This window comes from Microtus pennsylvanicus, chromosome 19, assembly GCF_037038515.1.
Source record: "Microtus pennsylvanicus isolate mMicPen1 chromosome 19, mMicPen1.hap1, whole genome shotgun sequence".
In the NCBI taxonomy this organism is placed as follows: domain Eukaryota; kingdom Metazoa; phylum Chordata; class Mammalia; order Rodentia; family Cricetidae; genus Microtus; species Microtus pennsylvanicus.
The window spans coordinates 18,637,168-18,657,367 of record NC_134597.1 but is presented as its reverse complement, the minus strand read 5'-3'; the positions used below and the strand labels follow the sequence as shown (position 1 = coordinate 18,657,367).

General features: G+C 36.8%; 1 protein-coding gene across 1 annotated transcript in view; it reads left to right on the top strand.

Moving 5' to 3' along the window:
- Wasl (WASP like actin nucleation promoting factor) overlaps positions 1-18,697 on the top strand; it is a 51,737-nt gene extending 33,040 nt beyond the window's left edge. Inside the window, exons 5-11 of the mRNA XM_075953944.1 lie at positions 1,546-1,569; positions 5,856-6,024; positions 7,044-7,086; positions 7,831-7,984; positions 12,623-13,140; positions 13,940-14,048; positions 16,199-18,697. Of these exons, the coding sequence (XP_075810059.1) occupies positions 1,546-1,569; positions 5,856-6,024; positions 7,044-7,086; positions 7,831-7,984; positions 12,623-13,140; positions 13,940-14,048; positions 16,199-16,260 (1,079 nt within the window). The 3' untranslated portion in view covers positions 16,261-18,697. The remainder of the gene's footprint in view (positions 1-1,545; positions 1,570-5,855; positions 6,025-7,043; positions 7,087-7,830; positions 7,985-12,622; positions 13,141-13,939; positions 14,049-16,198) is intronic.
- Positions 18,698-20,200: the final 1,503 nt, after the last annotated feature.

Below are 20,200 nucleotides of genomic sequence, written 5' to 3'. Positions count from 1 at the left end.
TTTATCACATGTTCTTTAAGGCTTTTCCTTTGGTCTTACTGGTTCCATTTTTTAAGTAGTTCTGTGATACAGTCTATAGATTCAGCCTTCCTAAGCACTGCATTCAGTTCACTAGGCTATGTCCTTTTCAGTGTGTGTTAGGGTTTGAACATGGTGCCCCACATTGTAGCATGAGTCGTCCTGTGATACTAAAACATCCCAAATGCCAGACACACACTGTTCTGTTAATGTTTTTAGCAAGTGTCTCACATGAATGTCAGATTCTGTCTCTTCAGCCAAGCTGTTCTGCTTTTTTTTTTTTCCTCACTTAAATGGCTTCCAATCATGGATATATATCTTCAGGAATTGCTGTCAAAACTTACATTTTGAACCTTTTATTTTTTTAAGTGGGTACCAGTCTGCATACAGAGACTAATATCATTTTAAAAACTAAAGATTGACAGTATAGAAATTGCTTCCTTTAAATGATTATATTATTTCTTTATCTGATCATGAGCTAGAATGTTACACCTATGGTTCCCATTGGTAGGATTCTTTAGTCCACCAATAAAATTTTGTTTGTTATTATTTACAAGCTAGCTATTTTACTGCATTAGTCATTAATGTTTCTCTTACAATTTCAGAAAAGTTTGTATTAGAAAAATATATAGAAATTATATTTGTTTAAAATTATATAAACGCAGCCAGTTATAGTGGTGTGTGTCTGTAACCTCAGCACATGGGAGGCAGAGGATGCAGGAGATTTGTCCATGAATTTGTGGCTAGCTTAGCAATTTCTATATGACCTACATAGCAAGTTCTGGGTCCACCAGTGCCTTCAACAAACAAACAAAAAATTGTTAAAGTGCTTTTTTAGGAGGGGGAGCTCTCTGCCTTCCCCATTATTTTGCAATTTCACTTGTATATCCCTCAAATGCCCCTTAATTTTAGCAGTCTTTCTCCATATTCTCTCCCACTACGTCCTCTCACCTCTTTACCTGTCCCTACTTGATCCTCCCAGAAATTCCTACCTATCCATCCATAAATATATATTGTATTTTTCTTTCCTAATGAGATCTCTGTTCCCTGTAATTCCTTATTCTGCACCTTCCCTCGGGTTCTGTCCATGGACTGTAGTTTGGTTATCATTGTAACAGCTGTCATTCACGTATCGCTCACTTCCCAGTGCTGCTGTCCATGTCCCCTGCTGTCTGCACACAGCACTGACACCTGAGAGCTGCTCTGTGCTGAGTGAACCTCAGTTCCCACCTTCCACTGTGGGTCTCCGTCCATGGTAAATCCTCACCTGCTGATTGCCTTCTTTCTCTGCTCACTCCAGTCCAGTTGTCTCGGCTGTCTCTCACACTGTAATCTTAAGCTTTTGAATGAGTTTTTCTTCTGTATGGATAATTATGTGATTTTTAAGAAAGATTCCTTAGCAATCTCTACACATCACCTCAAAAGTAAGAATTTATGTAAATATGTTATCAAAGTTTTACTTTATTAGGTATGTGTGTGTGTCTGTATTTTATGTGTCTAATAAATGTTCTGATTTTTTTTTAACAGAGAAAAGACGAGATGCTCCAAATGGTAAGCTTTTGATGATTATTGACAAAAAAAGTTTTCAAGTTACAGTTTAATTATTGTAGAAATGTGTACCATGGGTTAATGCTTAATATTTATGATCAAATATCATAGTTTAATTTATTCTTGCTTTCAATTATGGAATGATAGACAAAACTTAGAAATTTACTGTTCATAATTTGTTTCCTCACATAAGGTGAAAGCACAGTGTGAACACGAGTAGTATTCTCTTCTGTCTTCCCAAGCTGGTTGTTTACAAAGTGCATGTGCTTAAGTCTTTCCTGAAGGCATTGCATTTTATTTGGTCTATGTGTTTATTTCTTTTTCAGATTTACTTCTTTTTTCCATTTCAAAACACTTCCTTTATAACATTTAATGTTTAATATTTGTCATGTTTTGTCACACTTTGTTAAATGAAGACTTACTTGTTTAAGAGTGCTTAGTACTGGCTGTTATACACACAGCCCCCTGGAGTTTGGTAATGAACTCTTAAATCTGGTGAATAATTATTACTTTTTCTTCTTCGTTGTCCTCCATGTTCTTCTCTCTGGAGGGAGGCTCCATTACTTTGTTCACATATGATGTGAGCCTTAAAAGTAAAATCTTACTGCTCCAAGAACCTAATTATAAGAGGGGATTTATCTGCTGATTTTGAGATGCCTTCCAAATCCTCTCTTCAGAACTTAGAAAGATTATGCAGGGAAATTTTCATAATGCAAAGTTCTTAATATAGGATGACCATTGGTAATTATTGAGGTGTGTGCCCTTTACACAGATAGATTGCCTTATAATTTTGTCTTTAAGTCTGTTTTTCCAGATATAAAACATGAACCAAAGATGAGCTGTATTAAATTTTACTATTTAACCTTTCAGTTTTTGAATAGGTATTGCCTTCGGTATTGTTTTCTCTGTACCAAAGTTTGACATAGTTTGTCTTTTGCATGGAAATATTACTTATAATAATGTATAGGAATGCTGTGGGATATGAAAGATATTCAAAATGCTTAGCATAGCGATTAATAAATGTCAGTTATCATAAAGATAATGACAATAATAGCAGGTTCCAGTTAATTATCATTTACCACCAGCCAGGCATTGTTCAGAAATCTTATGAAGTAGGACCTGTTTTACTACCATGTAATCGATTACAAATAGGAATTTATAAGTAATTTGCTCCAGACCACAGCACAGTTAAGATTGGGGACAGAATTCTTCCCCAGTAACCTGACCCAAGAGTTGATCTTAATTATTGTCGTGTTAAAATTGACTTTTATGGGGAAATGCAGACCTATAAGAGAGTAGATAGCACATCTCAAGATTGGAAGCTGGTATGTGGCAGAGGCAAAAGAAACCACTGAGTAAATGGGTTGTTCTTCTCGGAACCTTTAATGGAGTTTAGAAGTTTTTCCTGATAGGTGCCAATATTTTAGTGTTTTTTGTTTGGTGTAGCATCTAACTTTTGAGAAAATAACTTGAAATATTAAATGATGTATGGATTATTTAAAATTTTGGAAACATTTCAATGTGCACAACATGTATTTATGAACAGACACTTAATTGCTATGAATAGATAACAATTTTAATATTCCTATTGAGTTCTCTTAGTTTTGATTGGTTGCTTGACTTGGGTTGTTGGTTGGTTGTGGAGGGGTGGTTTTTTGTTTTGATTTGCTTTTTATTTTTTTTGAGACAGTCTCTGCACATCCATGCCTTTCCGGAACTCACTGTGTAGACCAGGCTAGCCTCGAATTCATAGAGTTTTAAATTTTTTGGCTTTTTTAGTACAGCCAGTTGTGTTTTCTCCACTGTGTGGAACAATAATTTTGATAAATTATAGCTCTGCTGTATTCCAGTATGTCACCAGTAGGTGGCAGTGGACACCTTAACTACGGTTTGCTCTGTCTGCTGGCACTCTGGGTTCCTGGGGTTAGCTTATCAGACCTTTTCAAATCATAACTGTTGAAGAGACACTTTAATATAGAAGTTGCATATATCCCTATATTACCTACCTCAGTGTGTCTCCATGCCATCTGTCTCTCAGCTATCCTGCCTTTAGCGCAGTTCTCTTTCATTGTAATTAAAAAGAAATTTGAGTTACTTTAGATTTGAATTTGAAATTAAGATTAAAATTAAAATGAGATATCTGTTCTTCATAAGAATATTTAAAACCCTTTTCTTGTGCCAGTTGTCCTGAATTAGGAAGGGGTAGTTTGTGTCTTCCTGTCCTCTTCACCCATTTGCTATGGTTTTTCTCTTTGTTGTTATTATTCATATAGAACAATCTGGTCTTAATGATATAGTCAGCTTTAGCCATCCTGGCTTCTTCTTCATTCTTAAACTTCCTCAGAAATACATTAGTTGCTCTTGCTGATATAAGCAAGGCTTTCAGATAACTTTAATGATTTCAGTACAATTGAGATTTTCAATATAAGTGAAGAATTGCAGCCAAATTGATACTAAATGATCATTTGTTTTGTATCAGCCTGGGACTCAGCAGTTCTCAACCTATGGGTCATGACCCCTTTGACACCTGTCTCCCAAGATATTTACATTACGATTCATAACATTGGCAAAAATTATAGTTAAAAAGTAGCAATAAGAATAATTTTATGATTGGGGGTCACTACAACATGAGGAACTATGTTAAAGCGTCACAGCAGTAGGAAGGTTGAGAACCATTGCTGTATTTTATTTGGATTTCTATTTGATTTGTTTAGGATTCCTCCGATAATTTTCGTGGTTCGGTACTCACTAGGAGAGCTCATTAGACTCAATATGTTGTTGCACTTATTGAAAATACCAGTGTAATGAAGAGATAGCAAGCAGAATAAATACAGAAAGCTATGTGGGATGAATTCTAGAGCCACAGACAGTGGGCTGTATCTCCCAGTAGTGAATTGTGGAAGTATGTACAGTGTCATCCAGAGGAAAGGCTTGTTAGAAAAGCTCATCAGAGATTCAGTGCCTAGGGTTTTCACATAGCATATAACCATGATTCCAGACCCTTCCTACATGATAAGTGTAATTGTTGTTGGCACAAAGTTTAGGCACAGTGAGCCTATCTTCTCAGGGAATGGTGAAAGCCCTTTCAAAGTTTATGTCCCCACTAGGCAGCTAAGATGCCATCTGTCTGTTTTAGTTAACTACATTTCTGTTGCTGTGATAAAACTCCCATGACCCAGGCAACTTATAAAAGGTGTTTAATTTGGGGCTCATAACCGTAGAGGGTTAGGATTAGAGTCCATGACTATCATGGTGGGAAACATGGCAGCAAGTAAGCCAACATGGTACTGGAACAGTGGCTGAGAACTTACATCTTGATCCAAAAAGCAAGAAGCAAAGAGAGAGCTAACTGAGAATGTCATGTGCTTTTGAAACCTCAAAGCCTTCCTCCAGTAACATGCCTCCTTCAGCAAGGCCACACCTTCTGATCCTTCCCAAATAGTTCCATCAACTGGAGACCTAAGTATTCAAACATTTGAGCCTATGGGAGCCATTTTCATTCAAACCACACACAGATCCCAGGCTTTGATTCTTATCTATAAGTAGTGGTGATATTTTGATACATTTTGAAAATTGTTAATGAAATGATCACACAGGAACTTGGTCCAAGAGGAGGTTTTGTCAGAGAAGTGTGTGTGTTAAAAATGGGATGTTGAGTTTGGGGATACATAAGAATTTTTAAATTGAATCTGTTGCATTGAGACTTTGATGTCTTTAGAGTATCTTTTATTATATGCAAGTTGTAGGCTACATCATTTAGTGTTTCTCTTAGAGATGTTACTGACAGAAATCTCTGAAAGTCCCTGGGTACTTTTATCATCAGATCTTTGCAGGCATTCTGAGTGTTAGAATTACTTTCAATTTAAGTATTTGAGCTTTGTGCTTCTGATAACCAATGTAACATATGTACTGGTGGGAAAATATTAGTGAACTTAGATCTGGCTGTTTTGGGGGAAGATGGTAGTAAAATATTTTAAAGTATCTTTTTTCTTATAGATAAATAAGGTTGAAACAAAGAGGATGGGATCTAGGATGCCATCAATTTCCATATGAGTGTTGTTTTGTATTGTACATATCATTTTACCAGAATTAGAGTAAAAAAGAAAAAATATTAAGGGATAAGGTTAATTACATTTCATAGACATTACTGTACTTCATAATATTTAATGTTGAGATACAAGTAAGCAGGCATAAGTTAAAAAATAAAGTATAGTAAATTATAAATGATGATTATATAAAATCATGTTTTTAATTGTATCCCTCTCATACCATTTTGGTTTTCTTTGTAGGTCCCAATCTACCCATGGCTACAGTTGACATAAAAAATCCAGAGATCACAACAAATAGGTTTTATGGTTCACAAGTCAACAACATCTCCCACACCAAAGAAAAGAAGAAAGGAAAGGCTAAAAAGAAGAGACTAACCAAGGCAGATATTGGAACACCAAGTAACTTCCAGTAAGACTCAGTCTTCTGTCACTTAAAAAGATAGGTCTTGTTCTGTTACCTAGGCTGGCCCAGGATGTAGGCTCCTCTGCCTGAGCTTCCAGAGCTGTACCTGGGACTGCAGGTGTGCACTGCTACACCGGCTCTATCTTTGTTCTTTTTTATGTCTTCTGTGCTGCTCGTGATTTTTAACTTTTCAGAAAAATTTGGTTTGGGGGTGTTCTATGTAATAGTCACTTCTCTGATGCTGTGGTAGAGTATCCCAACAGAAAGCAACTTAGAGGAGAAAGTGATTGCTTTGGTTTGCTTTCTCCAAAGGGATGTAAACCATCATGGTGGAGAAGACATGGCTACACAAGCGTAAGGGATATGGAGAGGACGGGAAGTGGGGCCAGTCTATAGAACTGCAAGGTTCCACCTCATAACTCTTCTGCAACCTTTCGAATGTCACCACTAGCTGGGAACAGTGTTCAAATACACGAGCCTGTGGAGGATATTTTACATTCAAACTGTAGCAGGAAGGATGTGTATGTTCATTAGTTTTGTTTGTTTGTTTTTGATTTGCACAAAAAGAATTAATAGATTTATTAGGGAAAGGTGAGAAGGCACTCCCAAGGAACAGGCAGGCTTCCAGTGAAGAATGCCCACAGTCATCTCTTTAATAGTTAGAAGATGTTTCGGTGGTATTTATGTTGTTTATTTCTCAAGACAGTGTAGCCCTAGCTGGCCTAGAATTCCAAGTATCCAGGAATGTGTGTGCTACCAAGTTAGGCTTCTTCCGTGAATCTGAAAGTTTACTTTTCTACCCATCTGAACAGAAAAGTTAGATGTAATTATTTTTTTATTCAACTTATTGTTGAACATGATTTTATTTTAACTTTGATGTATAAATAACCTGGAAGACGCCAGCAAGAATTGTCAAGAAGCGAAAGAAATTGGGCTGTATATAACAGATTTCAAGTGTTTTATGCATTATTTCACAAGCCCATGATACATTTACTTTTCTAATTTCTTTCTATGTTCTACTTTAGACACATTGGACATGTTGGATGGGATCCAAATACAGGGTTTGATGTAAGTGTCTTTTAAAGCTATATTTCTTGTTACTAATATATAGGAATCTATGGCTTATCCTTGGATTTTTATTTATAGTTTTAAAACCTAGTATGTATTAGAATTGGAATAATGTGCTGTGTGTGTTTGTGCTGCTGAGGTTTGAATCCATAGTATTATTCTGTCATAGTTGCTAAGTCCCTTAAGATAAATTTTTTTTGCATTCTTTGATTATGTGCTAAGTAAGCACATTTTGTGTTTTGAATGCAAAAAGAAAAATGTTACTTTTAAGTAATTTTAGGAGAATCTATCAAATTAATGAAATAGTGTCACCAAATTCTTAGTATCCAGTTTGTTTCTTAGCTGCGGTTATTCTTTGAGGCGCTGTTACCACTCATTTGGTTGGTGCTGTGCAGCACAAAGAGGTCCTTGTCCTCAGATCTTCACACTAACGGGTAATTCAAGACTAAAGCTGAATCTTGTTAAGGACAGGTTAGAACAGATGAACACAGGACCTAGTCTTGGGGATTAATAAAAAAAAGGAATAGAATGCCCTCTCTTAAGGCATGGAAAAGATGAGACAAAATAGAAAAATTTCTCTTGTTCTTATCTTTTCATAAAAGAAATTGTGTTAGCATTTAAGTTACATAACCATTTTAAATGTCTGTGAATTTAACTTCAGAAGGACACAAGTCAATTGTAAGTTTTGTCAGGTTTGTTTTGGAAAAAGAGTTGCCTATTTAGAAATTGTTTTGTCTGTTGTAGCTCAATAATTTGGATCCAGAATTGAAGAATCTTTTTGATATGTGTGGAATCTCTGAAGCCCAACTTAAAGACAGAGAAACATCAAAAGTTATTTATGACTTTATTGAAAAGACAGGAGGTGTAGAAGCTGTTAAAAATGAACTCCGAAGGCAAGGTAATTTTAGTTTTTTTGGCACTTAGCTGTTTTTCCCTTTTGAATTTTCTAAAATCAACCTTGTAGTGGACAGCTGTGCACCCTTCCTTGAACAGAATGTTTAAATTTATGGATGCCAAATTTGGTCCAGCATCACTAACTTTAGCTAGATATGGTAAAATGGCCTTTAATCCCAGCTCTCTGGAGGCAGAGCAGGCAAATTTCTGTGAGTTTCTGTCTAGCCTGGTCTACATGGAGTTCAAACGCTACATAGATGGTAGACAGACCCTATCTTGAAAACACACATGTAAAAACTTGACATGATTATTGGTATAAAAACTCACCTTGTAATCTGTAATAAAATATTTTCAGAATATAAACTCTGTAAAAAAATTTCTATTTTGAAATATGAATCTTTTTTTGTTGTTTTTGTTGTTTTTTGCTTTGTTTAGTCCAGAATCTAATACTTTCTCTTGGTTCCTGTGACCACAGTTTTTTCAGCTTTGTGGTACTGGGTAGTTTAAAGAACTTTGTGTTTTGGTAGCCCCAACACTTACGATAGTCAGGTGCATAGATAGCCTTTGTAGTCATGGTCACCATTTCAGCACCACCTGCATTGGGAACTGAGCTTCTCCCATTCTCTGTACTTACAGCGGTGTAACTGCGCTAAACTCCAGTTAAGTGCTCTTGAATCTGATTGTCATTTGAAAATGGGTATTTAGCTCCTTTGTCTGCTTTTTTACTGCTGATACTCATTCAGTCTTTGATTCAATATGTTCTTCCGATTCATAGTCAGTAAGGTCTGAGTCTTCAGAGCCAGCTATGGAAGCAAACAATTTATGGCTCACATTGCTGCTGTATAACCACTGCTAGTTCAATAGGAGCTAGCATCGTTGTTCATTTATCTTTGTAGCAGACAATTCGTACTTAAAATGCTGTGCATTTTAGAGCATACTATGAATACAGTTTCATTTTAAGTGTGGACAGTCCTGGTGACGGTTATGTCTAGGTGAAAGAAAGGTGTTGAGGACTGCTCTCTGCCACCCACTGTTAGTGTTAATTACATACACTCAAAATTGTTGGCTGCATCGCTATCCTGTGTCCTTGATGCCCAAAGAAAAGTGGATCATACTAGACTGGATTTCTTTAAACTTTATTACATATTTATATATTTTGGAGACAGATAAGGCCTTTCCTTAATTGAATTACCCTAAAAACAAAAGGTCACAGGCTTTGAAAATCATATTGGCACCAAAATGTCACAAGAAAAGATTTTTATATTACAAGAACCTAACTTTTTCACTGTGGAACCTATCTTTTATACACCAAAGGATGGATTTATGTAAGACATTTATTTTCAAAGATTTTGTTTTTTTATTTGTAATTATGTGCTTATATATACTGAGGGTGGGGGGATTATGTGTGTAAGATAATCAGTCAGTTGTGAGCTGTTCATCATGGCTCAGGAACTCAGCTGAGGTCCTCTGAAGCAGTCCATACTCTTAGACAATGAGCCATCTCTCCAACCTAGACAGATTTTTTAAAAAATTAAATAAAAACAAATTAAATATTTACTTTTTTCTAATTAACAGATTTTTTTAGAGCACATACATAAACTAATATTCAAAAGTATAGGAAACACAGAAATGGAGAAGTTAATGAAATTTGACTTGAGCTCCTTAATTAAATCTTTTGCCATTTATTTTAAAAAACTATGGAATGAGATTTATAAAAACAAACAGATTTGTGATTTCCTTATCTCTGTGTGTAGCTATTGAAGTCCATTAACTTACAACAATCTGTTCTTTAGGTCCACCACAGTGGAGTGGTATGTATGTGTAATAGTATTTGAACCACTGCTCAGAGTTTTGCACGATTTGCTGTGTTGATTTTTGGAGTAGCTAGAGTTCATATGTCCTGCCTTCAAAAACTAATGTTTTGAGCATTAAGATTCATTTGTAATAAAAAGAAGTATATCTATTTACATGAATCAGAGCTTACATATTGTCTATAATTTAGATTATTTTATTGAAGTTCTCTTTATTAGGAAATACCTTTGCCCACAGCACTCATTTTCGCTGATATTAATTAAACTTTTATAATTGCTTTATACACTTTTTTAAATAACCTGTATAAAATATGTTTACATTGACTAGGATAAAGAAGAATTGAGTAATATTTATGAGCACAATGTCATATATCTACTTAGGGACTTCACAATATTCCCATAAATTTAATTCTATTAGATAATATTTGTCTGTTATATTTTCATGAGAGAACTTGATATCAGTTTCTAAATGTTTTATGAATTCTAAATGGGAGGAGGGGAGGAAGTGGAAATTTTTGAATGGAAAAATTTTAAAAAGTTTTTTGAATTCTATAATACTGTGTACCTTTTTAATATTTTCTGCTTATATTTTTTATGATTATAACTTTATAAGAAATAGAATTATTGACATTCTTAATATTGATGTTGATTTGAAATAATTTTTATGGACCATGAACAGAAGGGTTTTTTTCTGTGAGATTCTATATTTCTATAGATTAACGAAGGTTATTTATTGATATTTAACATGTAATATGTATTATATATACTATAAAATCATTTTTATAGCTATCTTTTATGTTTTCCTCTTTGTTACTTTTTCAAAATTGAATAATAGCAAGTGTCATTTTCCTTCTGGTGTTTTTGATGGCTCTTAAAAGTTCTTCACACTGCTGGCTGCTTGGCTCACATCTTGGTGCATTGCACTGTCCTAACAGTGTGTCGTCTGTCTTTACTCTTCTAGGTTATTCTTTCACAATTGTTCCTGTGATGTAGTGTGTTCTTTGTGTTAGATAGAATACAGACGATAAAAGCTAAAGATTAGTGACAGATTTTTTTCTTAGTGTCACTTAAGACAGCAGAAGTCTTGTGCTAGAATGGTGGCTTAGTAAGCAAGCACTGGCTGTTCATTCAGAACTTGGGTTTGATTCCCAGCACCCACAATGCAGCTCATAGCTGGAACTCCAGTACCAGGGGTCCAACAGTCCTGGATTCTGTCCATGGGCACTCATGGAAAACAACATACATGTAGGCAGAGCACTCATACATGTGAAAAAATGAATGTTCTTTTTAAAAAACAAGAGAATAGAAGTGCCAGCAGTGTCAGGGCCCTTGTCTTGTGTCCCATTGTAGTAAGGCATAACATACAGACATTTGTAACAGCGTGTTGACTATCAGGGCTCTTGTCTTGTGTCCCATTGTAGTAAGGCACAACATACAGACATTTGTAACAGCATGTTGACTATGCTACTCAGCAACTGAGTCTATAGCGGTTGTGAGTTCTAAGATCTCTGTGTACTCTAAAAGTCAGTTTCTCTGATCAGTCTTTAAATAAGTGGGAAATGTAATCCCAGCACTTGGGAGGCAGAGGCAGGCTGATCTCTGTGAGTTCGAGACCAGCCTGGTCTACAAGAGCTAGTTCCAGGACAGGCTCCAAAACCACAGAGAAACCCTGTCTCAAAAAAAAAAAAAAAAAAGAGGAAATAAATGGGAAATGGTCCTTCTGAATTTGTATTTGTCACCAGTGAAACCATGTCTCCAGAAGTACAAGATTTAATCTTTAAAGGACTTACTTATATTTTCCAGTATATTCTTTCGATCTTTTGGATTTGTTTTCCTAATGTATCTTACATCTTCACTTAAGTAGACTAACAATAGAAATATTAACTACTGGGATAGTACTAACTTAAAAACTGCCGTCAATTTTATAGTTTATAAAAATTCTCAGCTTGATTATAATTCATTTCTAAATAAATAATTGAACCAAGCAACCACCTCTTCTGTTACCATGTCTAAAACTGCTGACCAGTTCTGGATTATATAAAACACTGTATTATAAAGTAGAAGGACATATGTAAATTAGATAATGAAACTTTACACTTTGAAAGAAAGTGCATTATGTTGGGGTTTAATTTTAATTGATGTTAGAAAATTCTAATAAATTTTTGCCATACTATAAAATTTCTATCTAAATTGATTTTATACAAAATCTAAATATATTTAATTCTAAAAGGAAGGTCCATTATTGATACAAAATGTAATATAATGCTTACAAGCAAAGTGTGTAATTACATTGTTGTATAAAATTTAAAAGTGTATATTTTCTTAAATTTGTGTGTGTGTTTGTATTTGTGCACGCACGCATGTCTGTACATGTTTTGGGGTACCTGCAGAGTCCAGAGGAACATTAGAATCTCTGGAGCAGGAGTTACAGGCAGTTGTAAGCAGCCTGATATGGGTGCTGGGGTCTCAAGTAGGACCCTCTGCAAGCACAAGCATGGCTTATAACTCCTGAGCTGTCTCTGCAACCGTGTTTTTTTCTTACAGCTTCAGAACTGATACTGAATCCGTATAACTAGATTCTGTTATTGTTTATTGACAACAGGAAGATAATCTTTAAGCTAAATATAATATTTAAATATTATTTAAAATATATTTAAATAAATTTTATTATGTTCTTAATAAAATTGTATCATCTGTGCTCAGATATTTGTAAACTATATTGCAGAGTTTGCAGATTTTGCTATTTGTTTTATACTGGGTTTGTGTGTGTTACAGTAAGTTGCTTTATTAGTATGTTTATGTTTTCATTTTTTTCTGTATTCTTATTTCAGCACCACCACCTCCTCCACCCTCAAGGGGTGGACCTCCTCCTCCTCCTCCCCCTCCTCATAGCTCAGGCCCTCCTCCCCCCCCTGCCCGTGGAAGGGGGGCTCCTCCTCCACCACCTTCAAGAGCTCCTACTGCTGCACCTCCACCTCCACCTCCTTCCAGGCCTGGGGTTGCTGTGCCTCCACCCCCTCCAAACAGGATGTACCCTCCTCCACCACCAGCGCTGCCCTCTTCAGCACCTTCAGGCCCACCACCACCTCCACCTCTGTCTATGGCAGGGTCCACAGCACCACCACCACCTCCTCCACCTCCGCCTCCACCAGGGCCACCACCTCCCCCTGGCCTCCCTTCTGATGGTGATCATCAAGTTCCAGCTCCTTCAGGAAACAAAGCAGCTCTTTTGGATCAAATTAGAGAGGGTGCTCAGCTAAAAAAAGTGGAACAGAATAGTCGACCTGTGTCCTGCTCAGGAAGGGATGCACTTTTAGACCAGATACGACAGGGCATTCAGCTGAAATCTGTAAGTAATGTGGTCTTTCTATTACGGTTTCTTTTTTTCTTTTTTTAAAGTATTGTTGGCTTTTACCATACCTCATTATAAGGTGTCTTATCTTTGAAGCTTTTTCTTTTACTTTTTATAAATTTTTAAATGTTTGTGTGCAGTGAGATTTACTCATTTTGGATGTGTACACATTGTAGCCGTGTAGTCTGCACTTAATATCGAGATGTATCTGAAACCATAGAAAGCTACTGTATGCTTCCTCCCTGCAGTCAGTGATCTGATTGCTATGTGATACTTTCGTATACTCTAAATATCACATAGATAGAATCTTACAGTCTTTTTGTAATTCATTGTTCTAGACTTTAAATGAAAGATACTTTAATGAAACTAGTTATTAAACTGAGGGGAATTAAAAATAGCCCACTTGGAAGCAGTTGCAGTAATCTTGGGAAGTTCAAACATGTAACTTTATAAAAGTGAGAGCATACTCTTAAACACTGATGTTTTCTGTTTTGTAATTAAAAACAGTAAATCAGACTCCAGAAAATTGAGAATTCGTAACAGTGATAGTGTCTCAGTTTGGGTTCTCTGTCTGAGAATCAATCATTTCTTCATCTTCTGAAGGTTAGGAAAGCTCCCTGCATTGCACTTTAGTTGATATGAACCTTGCTGTGGGGGGGGAGGGGAGGGGAGTAGAGGCCAGAACTCAGGACCTAATACCTGGATGGCAAGTGCTACCCCTCGGCTGCCCAGCCCCACAAAAGTAGATTCTTTGCTAATGGTTTGTCACTGAGCTCTGATACTTTCTTTTTCTAAGGTGGCTGATGGCCAGGAGTCCGCACCGCCAACACCTGCACCCACGTCAGGAATTGTGGGCGCACTTATGGAAGTGATGCAGAAAAGGAGCAAAGCCATTCATTCCTCAGGTACTCTCCCGTGAGCTGGAGGGCAGAGAAGCGTGTTTCTAGATAGATGTGGGAAGCTCTGCAATTTCTGCTTACCTTATGATTCTCTGTTACCTCTTGTCTGATAATTGTGCAGCTCATTGTTACGAGCCTTTATAGCATATTTAATCAAATTCTGTCCTTAATGACTAGTCTGCCTAAAATTTTAATAGATATCAGAACATCACAGCCGTACAGAAACTAGAGGAAAAACTTTGTAAAGAGTGATGAATTCATCTTCTGTACTGGAATACACTATAGAATCATTGACAGGCAGCCTCTAAATAAGGCGTGAGATTTCTCAGTCCCATTTTTTATGATATTCTAGTAATAAGATTTATAGTGAAAAAGTGTTGTAGTTGGTTTTTTATCTTCAATCTTTGTGGGGGCCTGCCCCCCCCCAAGCTCCTAGATAGTCACATAGAGACTTCTTCTTTCATATGAATGTCTGAACTTAGCTTGGCTTATTTCTAGCCTGGTTTTCTTAACTTAATTACTTCATCTACCTTTTGCTTCTGGGCTTTTTACCTGTCTATTTCTGTATATCTTTTCTGAACTTCTCATTCTGTGTCTGGCTGCGTGGTTGACTCCTGCCTGGCACCCTCTGTCTCTCTTTGTCTGTCTGTCTGTCTCTCTCTTTCCTTCCCTCCCCTCCTCTCTTCTCTTCCTGTTTGTTTTTTATGCATGCCGGCCCTCTCTGTTTCTCTTTCCTAACTAGTTATTGGCCATTCATGTCTAGACAAATCAAGCATTTAAAGACAGGCAAAGTAAAACTTGGATTGCTGGAGAGAGGTAATTAGTTTGCTTTTGCTTTTCTCTACCTTCTGTTACTTGTCCAGTGCTGATACTAGTATTGAAATAGTTCCTATAGGAAATCTGTCTTAGAGGGAAACAGAAGATATTCTGTGTTTTTGTCTAGCCCATGTATGTAATGTCACATAGACATTACTTTCTGGCTCTTTCTCATTTAAAATATAAATATTCAGCACCGTCTTTCTCAACAAACTTGGCTTTCATAGGTTTTTGTGAGGTGCGGCTATCATGGAAAATTGATCGACTGTGGAAGTGCAGATGTTGAATTAGGTGACATCAAAACCTGAATTCACTTAGGGACTAATGACTGGAAAGCCTCTACACGGTATCCCCTGCTGTGCAGGATCCTGAGATGTGTTTGATTTCTAGTGTGAAGACATAAAATTCATAGGCAGTCTAAGGAATTGAGGTAGAATTACGAGGAAAGGGAAATGGAATAGACAGTTACCGATGCTGGAGAAGTTACACAGGACAGTCAGGAAAAGCCTCCTTCAGGAGGTGGTTTCTCGGTGGGATTTAAATGATGAAACAGCCAGAAAGAGGAAAGAGCTGCTTCAAATGCTATAACATGGAGGAACAGTTCAGTGAGGGTGAGAGACAGAAAGGGAGACTAGAGACAGTGAGTGGAGGGATGGGGAAGGTGGAAGACTTAGAAGAGGGTGGAAGGGCTGGACAAATGGTGTGCGATGTTTCAGAGGGAGCTCAGAGTATGTCCAGACAGCAGAAGCCAGCCACAAGAGACCTTTAGGGGGAAGAAGGTGACATTTTAATCTTAGACTTTAAGTATCCCTCCATCTGCTCTGAAGGAAATCTACTGGAGAACAACAGTAATTGAGGCAAATCCTCACAGTAGGTATGAACTGTGGTAGAAAGGAAGATCCTTCCTTGATGGAGGGAGAAGAAAAGGAATTATTAATGACTCATGCCTGCTCACCTGCGAGAATGGTGATGTCATTAAGATGTGTAAAAGCAGATCATGGGAAGAGAAGAAAACTAAAGTTCCAGGTTTACAAATTTATGTACAGAATGTCAAAGTAGTTGCGCTCACCATGTGAATCCAAAATCAGAAAAGCTGACTCTAGTCTCATTTGACACATTAAAAACACGCAGGTATTGGGAGGCTAACACCCACGCCTTGGCTATCCTCCTCTCATCTTTGATCCCATTCATGTCTATCGATTGATTTTATTGCATTAATTTTAAATCTTCTTAGAAACTGCATTTGAGAATGTAAGTGTTGCAGGAGTTAGTTAATTGGAGAAGTCACTGGAAATTATGTTACTGTTCATGTGTGTTTAACTCTTGGTTTTGGATTTTAGATGAAGATGAAGATGACGATGATGAAGAAGATTTTGAGGATGATGATGAGTGGGAAGACTGATCTATATATTATATATATATTTTTAAGGTGAAACACTAAACACTACTTTCTGTCTGGATCTGTAAAATTACCATGTAAATGTTCTACCAATTTGCTGTATATTTTTGTTGGCTTTTTTGCTTTTTTTTTTAAATTAATCTGTGCAATACCTCATTTAATCTGTAAAGGTTTGTTATAATCCTATACAAAGCTACTCCCTGTTACTGTGTGCAAGTTTACAGCAGGATGCTCACGTGATTTGTGAATATTTTCATTCCATCAACAAGGGAGTTTAATTATGTGTGAGACTGACACAAACCTTAATGTAATTTAGTTAGAATGCCAGAAGGAGAACACTATTTTCATACCCTACTTTTTCTGTACCTAAATTTTCTTAATAAAATTTAGCATAGCACTACATTCTTTTTCAAGTGATGTAAACTTTAGTTTCTTTAGCCCCTTCATTTTGAATATGATGCCACATATGAATGTTGAAGCTGATACATTGCACAATTCTCTAGACATCACTACACTGATACCGGTTTTCAAATTCTAGCAACATGTTCTGCTTAAAATCACTACAGAGATACTAATGAAGAGAAACAGTAGCTCACCTCTATTGTAGCATTGCTTGCTGTTGGTAAGCAGTAGCATCCGCAGGCAGGAATACTAATGAGGCCTCATTCATCTGTATTTGACCAAGGTTGCTTTTGTGTTGTGGCAAATGTGACAGGCTCTTCTCAGCAAAGAATTAAACACTTTATTATCACTTCCAAAAATAGTTTCAGTTACCATTTATGGAGGTTATTTCATGCATCCTAGACAGTTGTATTTGACTCAAAGTGGTATCAAATCAACACTAAAGTGGTATGAAGTATCGTATTTTGCAGATTGTATGCATTGTTGTTTTTGGATATATAAATTATAAATGTCAGTTTTCTTGGCAAAAGTATGCACAAATGCCAAAACTCGCATTGTGTGTTTTTACTTTCTCCAGATTTTTGTCAAATATATAAAGAGAAGTTACATTTTCTTAACAGATTGATGGTCCAATGGCAAATTTCTTAGATTTGATAGTTTGTTTTTTTTTTTTTTAAATAAATCGTTACAGCCTGCACATTTGTTGTGCCTACTAGATGGTGTGTTAAAGTTAGGTTTTCCTTGCCTCTTTACAGTGCACTGATCTGCCTGAAGGTGGCCGGTTCACAATTACAATGATAATTACCTTACCTACCTTCTTTAAATAAATTTTAGGTAGACAATTATCTGATTTAAATGCAGTCATATTTTTCTCACATTGAGTTGTATGCATAATGTAGCTTCAGGTGTATTCATTATAGTCACAATATCCAACTAAAAATTATGCTATCTATATACCGACCAAAATCTAGTATTGACATGATCTTGACAGGCTGGACCTGTAGGATACGGCTTGAATTTTAACCAGTTTATCACATAATCTTTAGTGATCATGCATCTAGTTATCGTCAGGAATAATTTAAAAGGTTTAGTTGCTGAAAGCAGTTAAGTGGTACAGTAAGATAGTTAAGTTATTCAAAGAGTGTTACCTTCCTTGCAAGAGTAATCACAGCACATTGGAAAGATTCTCAACTTTTTCTTGTACAAACAGTGCTCTCCGCTGCTAGGAATCTTTTTCTGCTTACTGTCATTTTCATGTGGCTTGAGGTCTGTGAGACTGGTGTGGACAAGGCTAAACAACTTCTACCCGTGGAATTAGGAGTTCATGCAACTAGTGATTATTTAAAATAAATAACATCGGGCTTTTGTAGTCTTTTCTTTTTGACATTAAAAAAAAATTCCTAAAAATGTCTTTTGAGATAATGCCAATTCTGATGTCCCTTACCTTTTGGCCAAGAAGTTTGGGATTTTTCCAATTTATTTGATATTTGAACAGGAGCTTCTCTAGAGACTCTCAGTTCTTTGAGTCACGTATGCATGGGGGGTTTGTTATTTGCCAAAGGTAATTGAGTTTATTCTTTTTCATACAGAAGAAGGGTTTTGTTTTTGTTTTGCTTTTTATTTTTGTGCAAAGTAACTGGAGCTATGGAATTCAGTTCAGGCATGAAGACTAAATCCACTCTACCAAGTAAAGTACCCGTTGTACGTCTCAGTCCTCCACCGAGTCTTGCCCTGTGGGTGGCACTATACCTGTGCATCGTCTGGAAGCCACACGGTATGTCCAGCCATGTGATTGTCTGGTAGCCTTTGCATTTAACAAACTAGCATGAGGCCTTTTATATCTAAATGCTATGTGATAGACAATTTCAGCTAGCCACATATTGTATTATGAAATTCATAAAGATTTTCAATCATTCAATTCCATTTATCAACTGAAATTTTGTTTAGTATGTGATTTTTTTTTTGAAATGTATAGTGAATAGGATGTTGCACTGGTGGCAATTCATCATGGAGCATAATAAAATTAATTTTACCCAAATAGTATAAAATAGTGTGCCTTATTTGTATATTAAGACATTAGAACAAAAAGTTTTAATTGTTGAGTGTAGCCAAGCGTGCACAGCAGTGCTGGGTAGCGGTTTTAGCCAGCCCTGCTCGTGCCAAGGGTAAAACACCATGAAGCAATAGAAGTGGTGAGTAAAAACTGCCTCCTGTTGTGGGAAGCCTGCCCTGCTCGGTACCGGCTGTGCAACCCTGTGCCATGCAGTGCTTCTCAACAACATTTACAGTGCAAGGTCAGTGTTAGGACTCTGCGAGACCAAAATGGTAAGGTTTTCCAGAGTGCAGTGATGCTGGCGTTTACTGGGAGTTCATGTGGGCCACAATTTTTAGTAAACAGTGTTGGAGGTGATGTTTATTTAAACTGGAAGTTGGGTTTTTGATAAGCAGGATGTTTTCTTCCACTGACCCAGGCACAAGTGGAGTCTGAAGCTGAAGCTGTGCCTGGAATCCAGAGTGTGGGATGCTACAGAACACCCCCTTCTGAGAGCTTTGTCTCTTAACAGTGTTGTTTTGTTGTGCAGATGTGAGCACTTAAGAATGTATACTATTAAAAGAATCGTTGCAAAGGCAGTTTGCCTTAGGATTATCCTATCCTGTTATATTTATCTAGGTGAAGATTCCTGAAGTGACTCCTTTAGGATTTCCGGTCCTAAAGGGCAAGTATATTGATAAGAAATGGCCCAACATGCAAACCTCTGCAGAAAAGTTGACAAGCTTTACATTGCTTGGCACACAGCTCCCTCTACAACACAGTTTTTTCTCATTATCTCTTGTCATTTAACCTGCGATTTAAAATGACAGCAATTGCTCTGGACTGGAGAGATAGGCGGCAGAGGTTAAGAGCACTGGCCAGATTCAAATCCCACCATCCCCATGGAAGCTCACAACTGCCTGTAACTCCAGTTCTAAGGGGTCTGACAAACTGTTCTTTCCTCAGGCACCAGGCACACATGTAGTACACAGACATACGTGCAGCAGAACACCGTACACATAAGGCAAAAAACTTGTTAAATTTAAATTTGGGAAGGCACTAAAGAAAGACTTGGTAAGCAGCTTGTTATGGATGTGATGGGGTACATACTCTTGATTTGTATAGGTGTGTGGCTACAGATTTCACCTTCCTCGTCTACTGAGTTGCTAAAAGCCACCAGCACCTATGCCCATCTCTTCCCAAAAAAGATGAAGAATCGGCCTTTTACTGGAACGTGGTAGTGTTTTGGCTCAGTGGTGATGGGCACCCTGCATTGCCCAGAAGTTTAGTCATCCCAAGTTATTTAGGGGTTGAAATGAGGTTAAGCCTTTGACTGTACATCCAAATTATTTCATTATTTTCTTTGTAGACATCAGTAGAATTTGTTTTTGCTCGGACTTAAGTATTCGATGAACTTTTACATTAAACTTAACCTAAAAGAAAAGTAGTTTTCAGATGTGAGTATTTGAATAATTTTTATCAACAGATACAGTGTCAAAGACTGGGAGT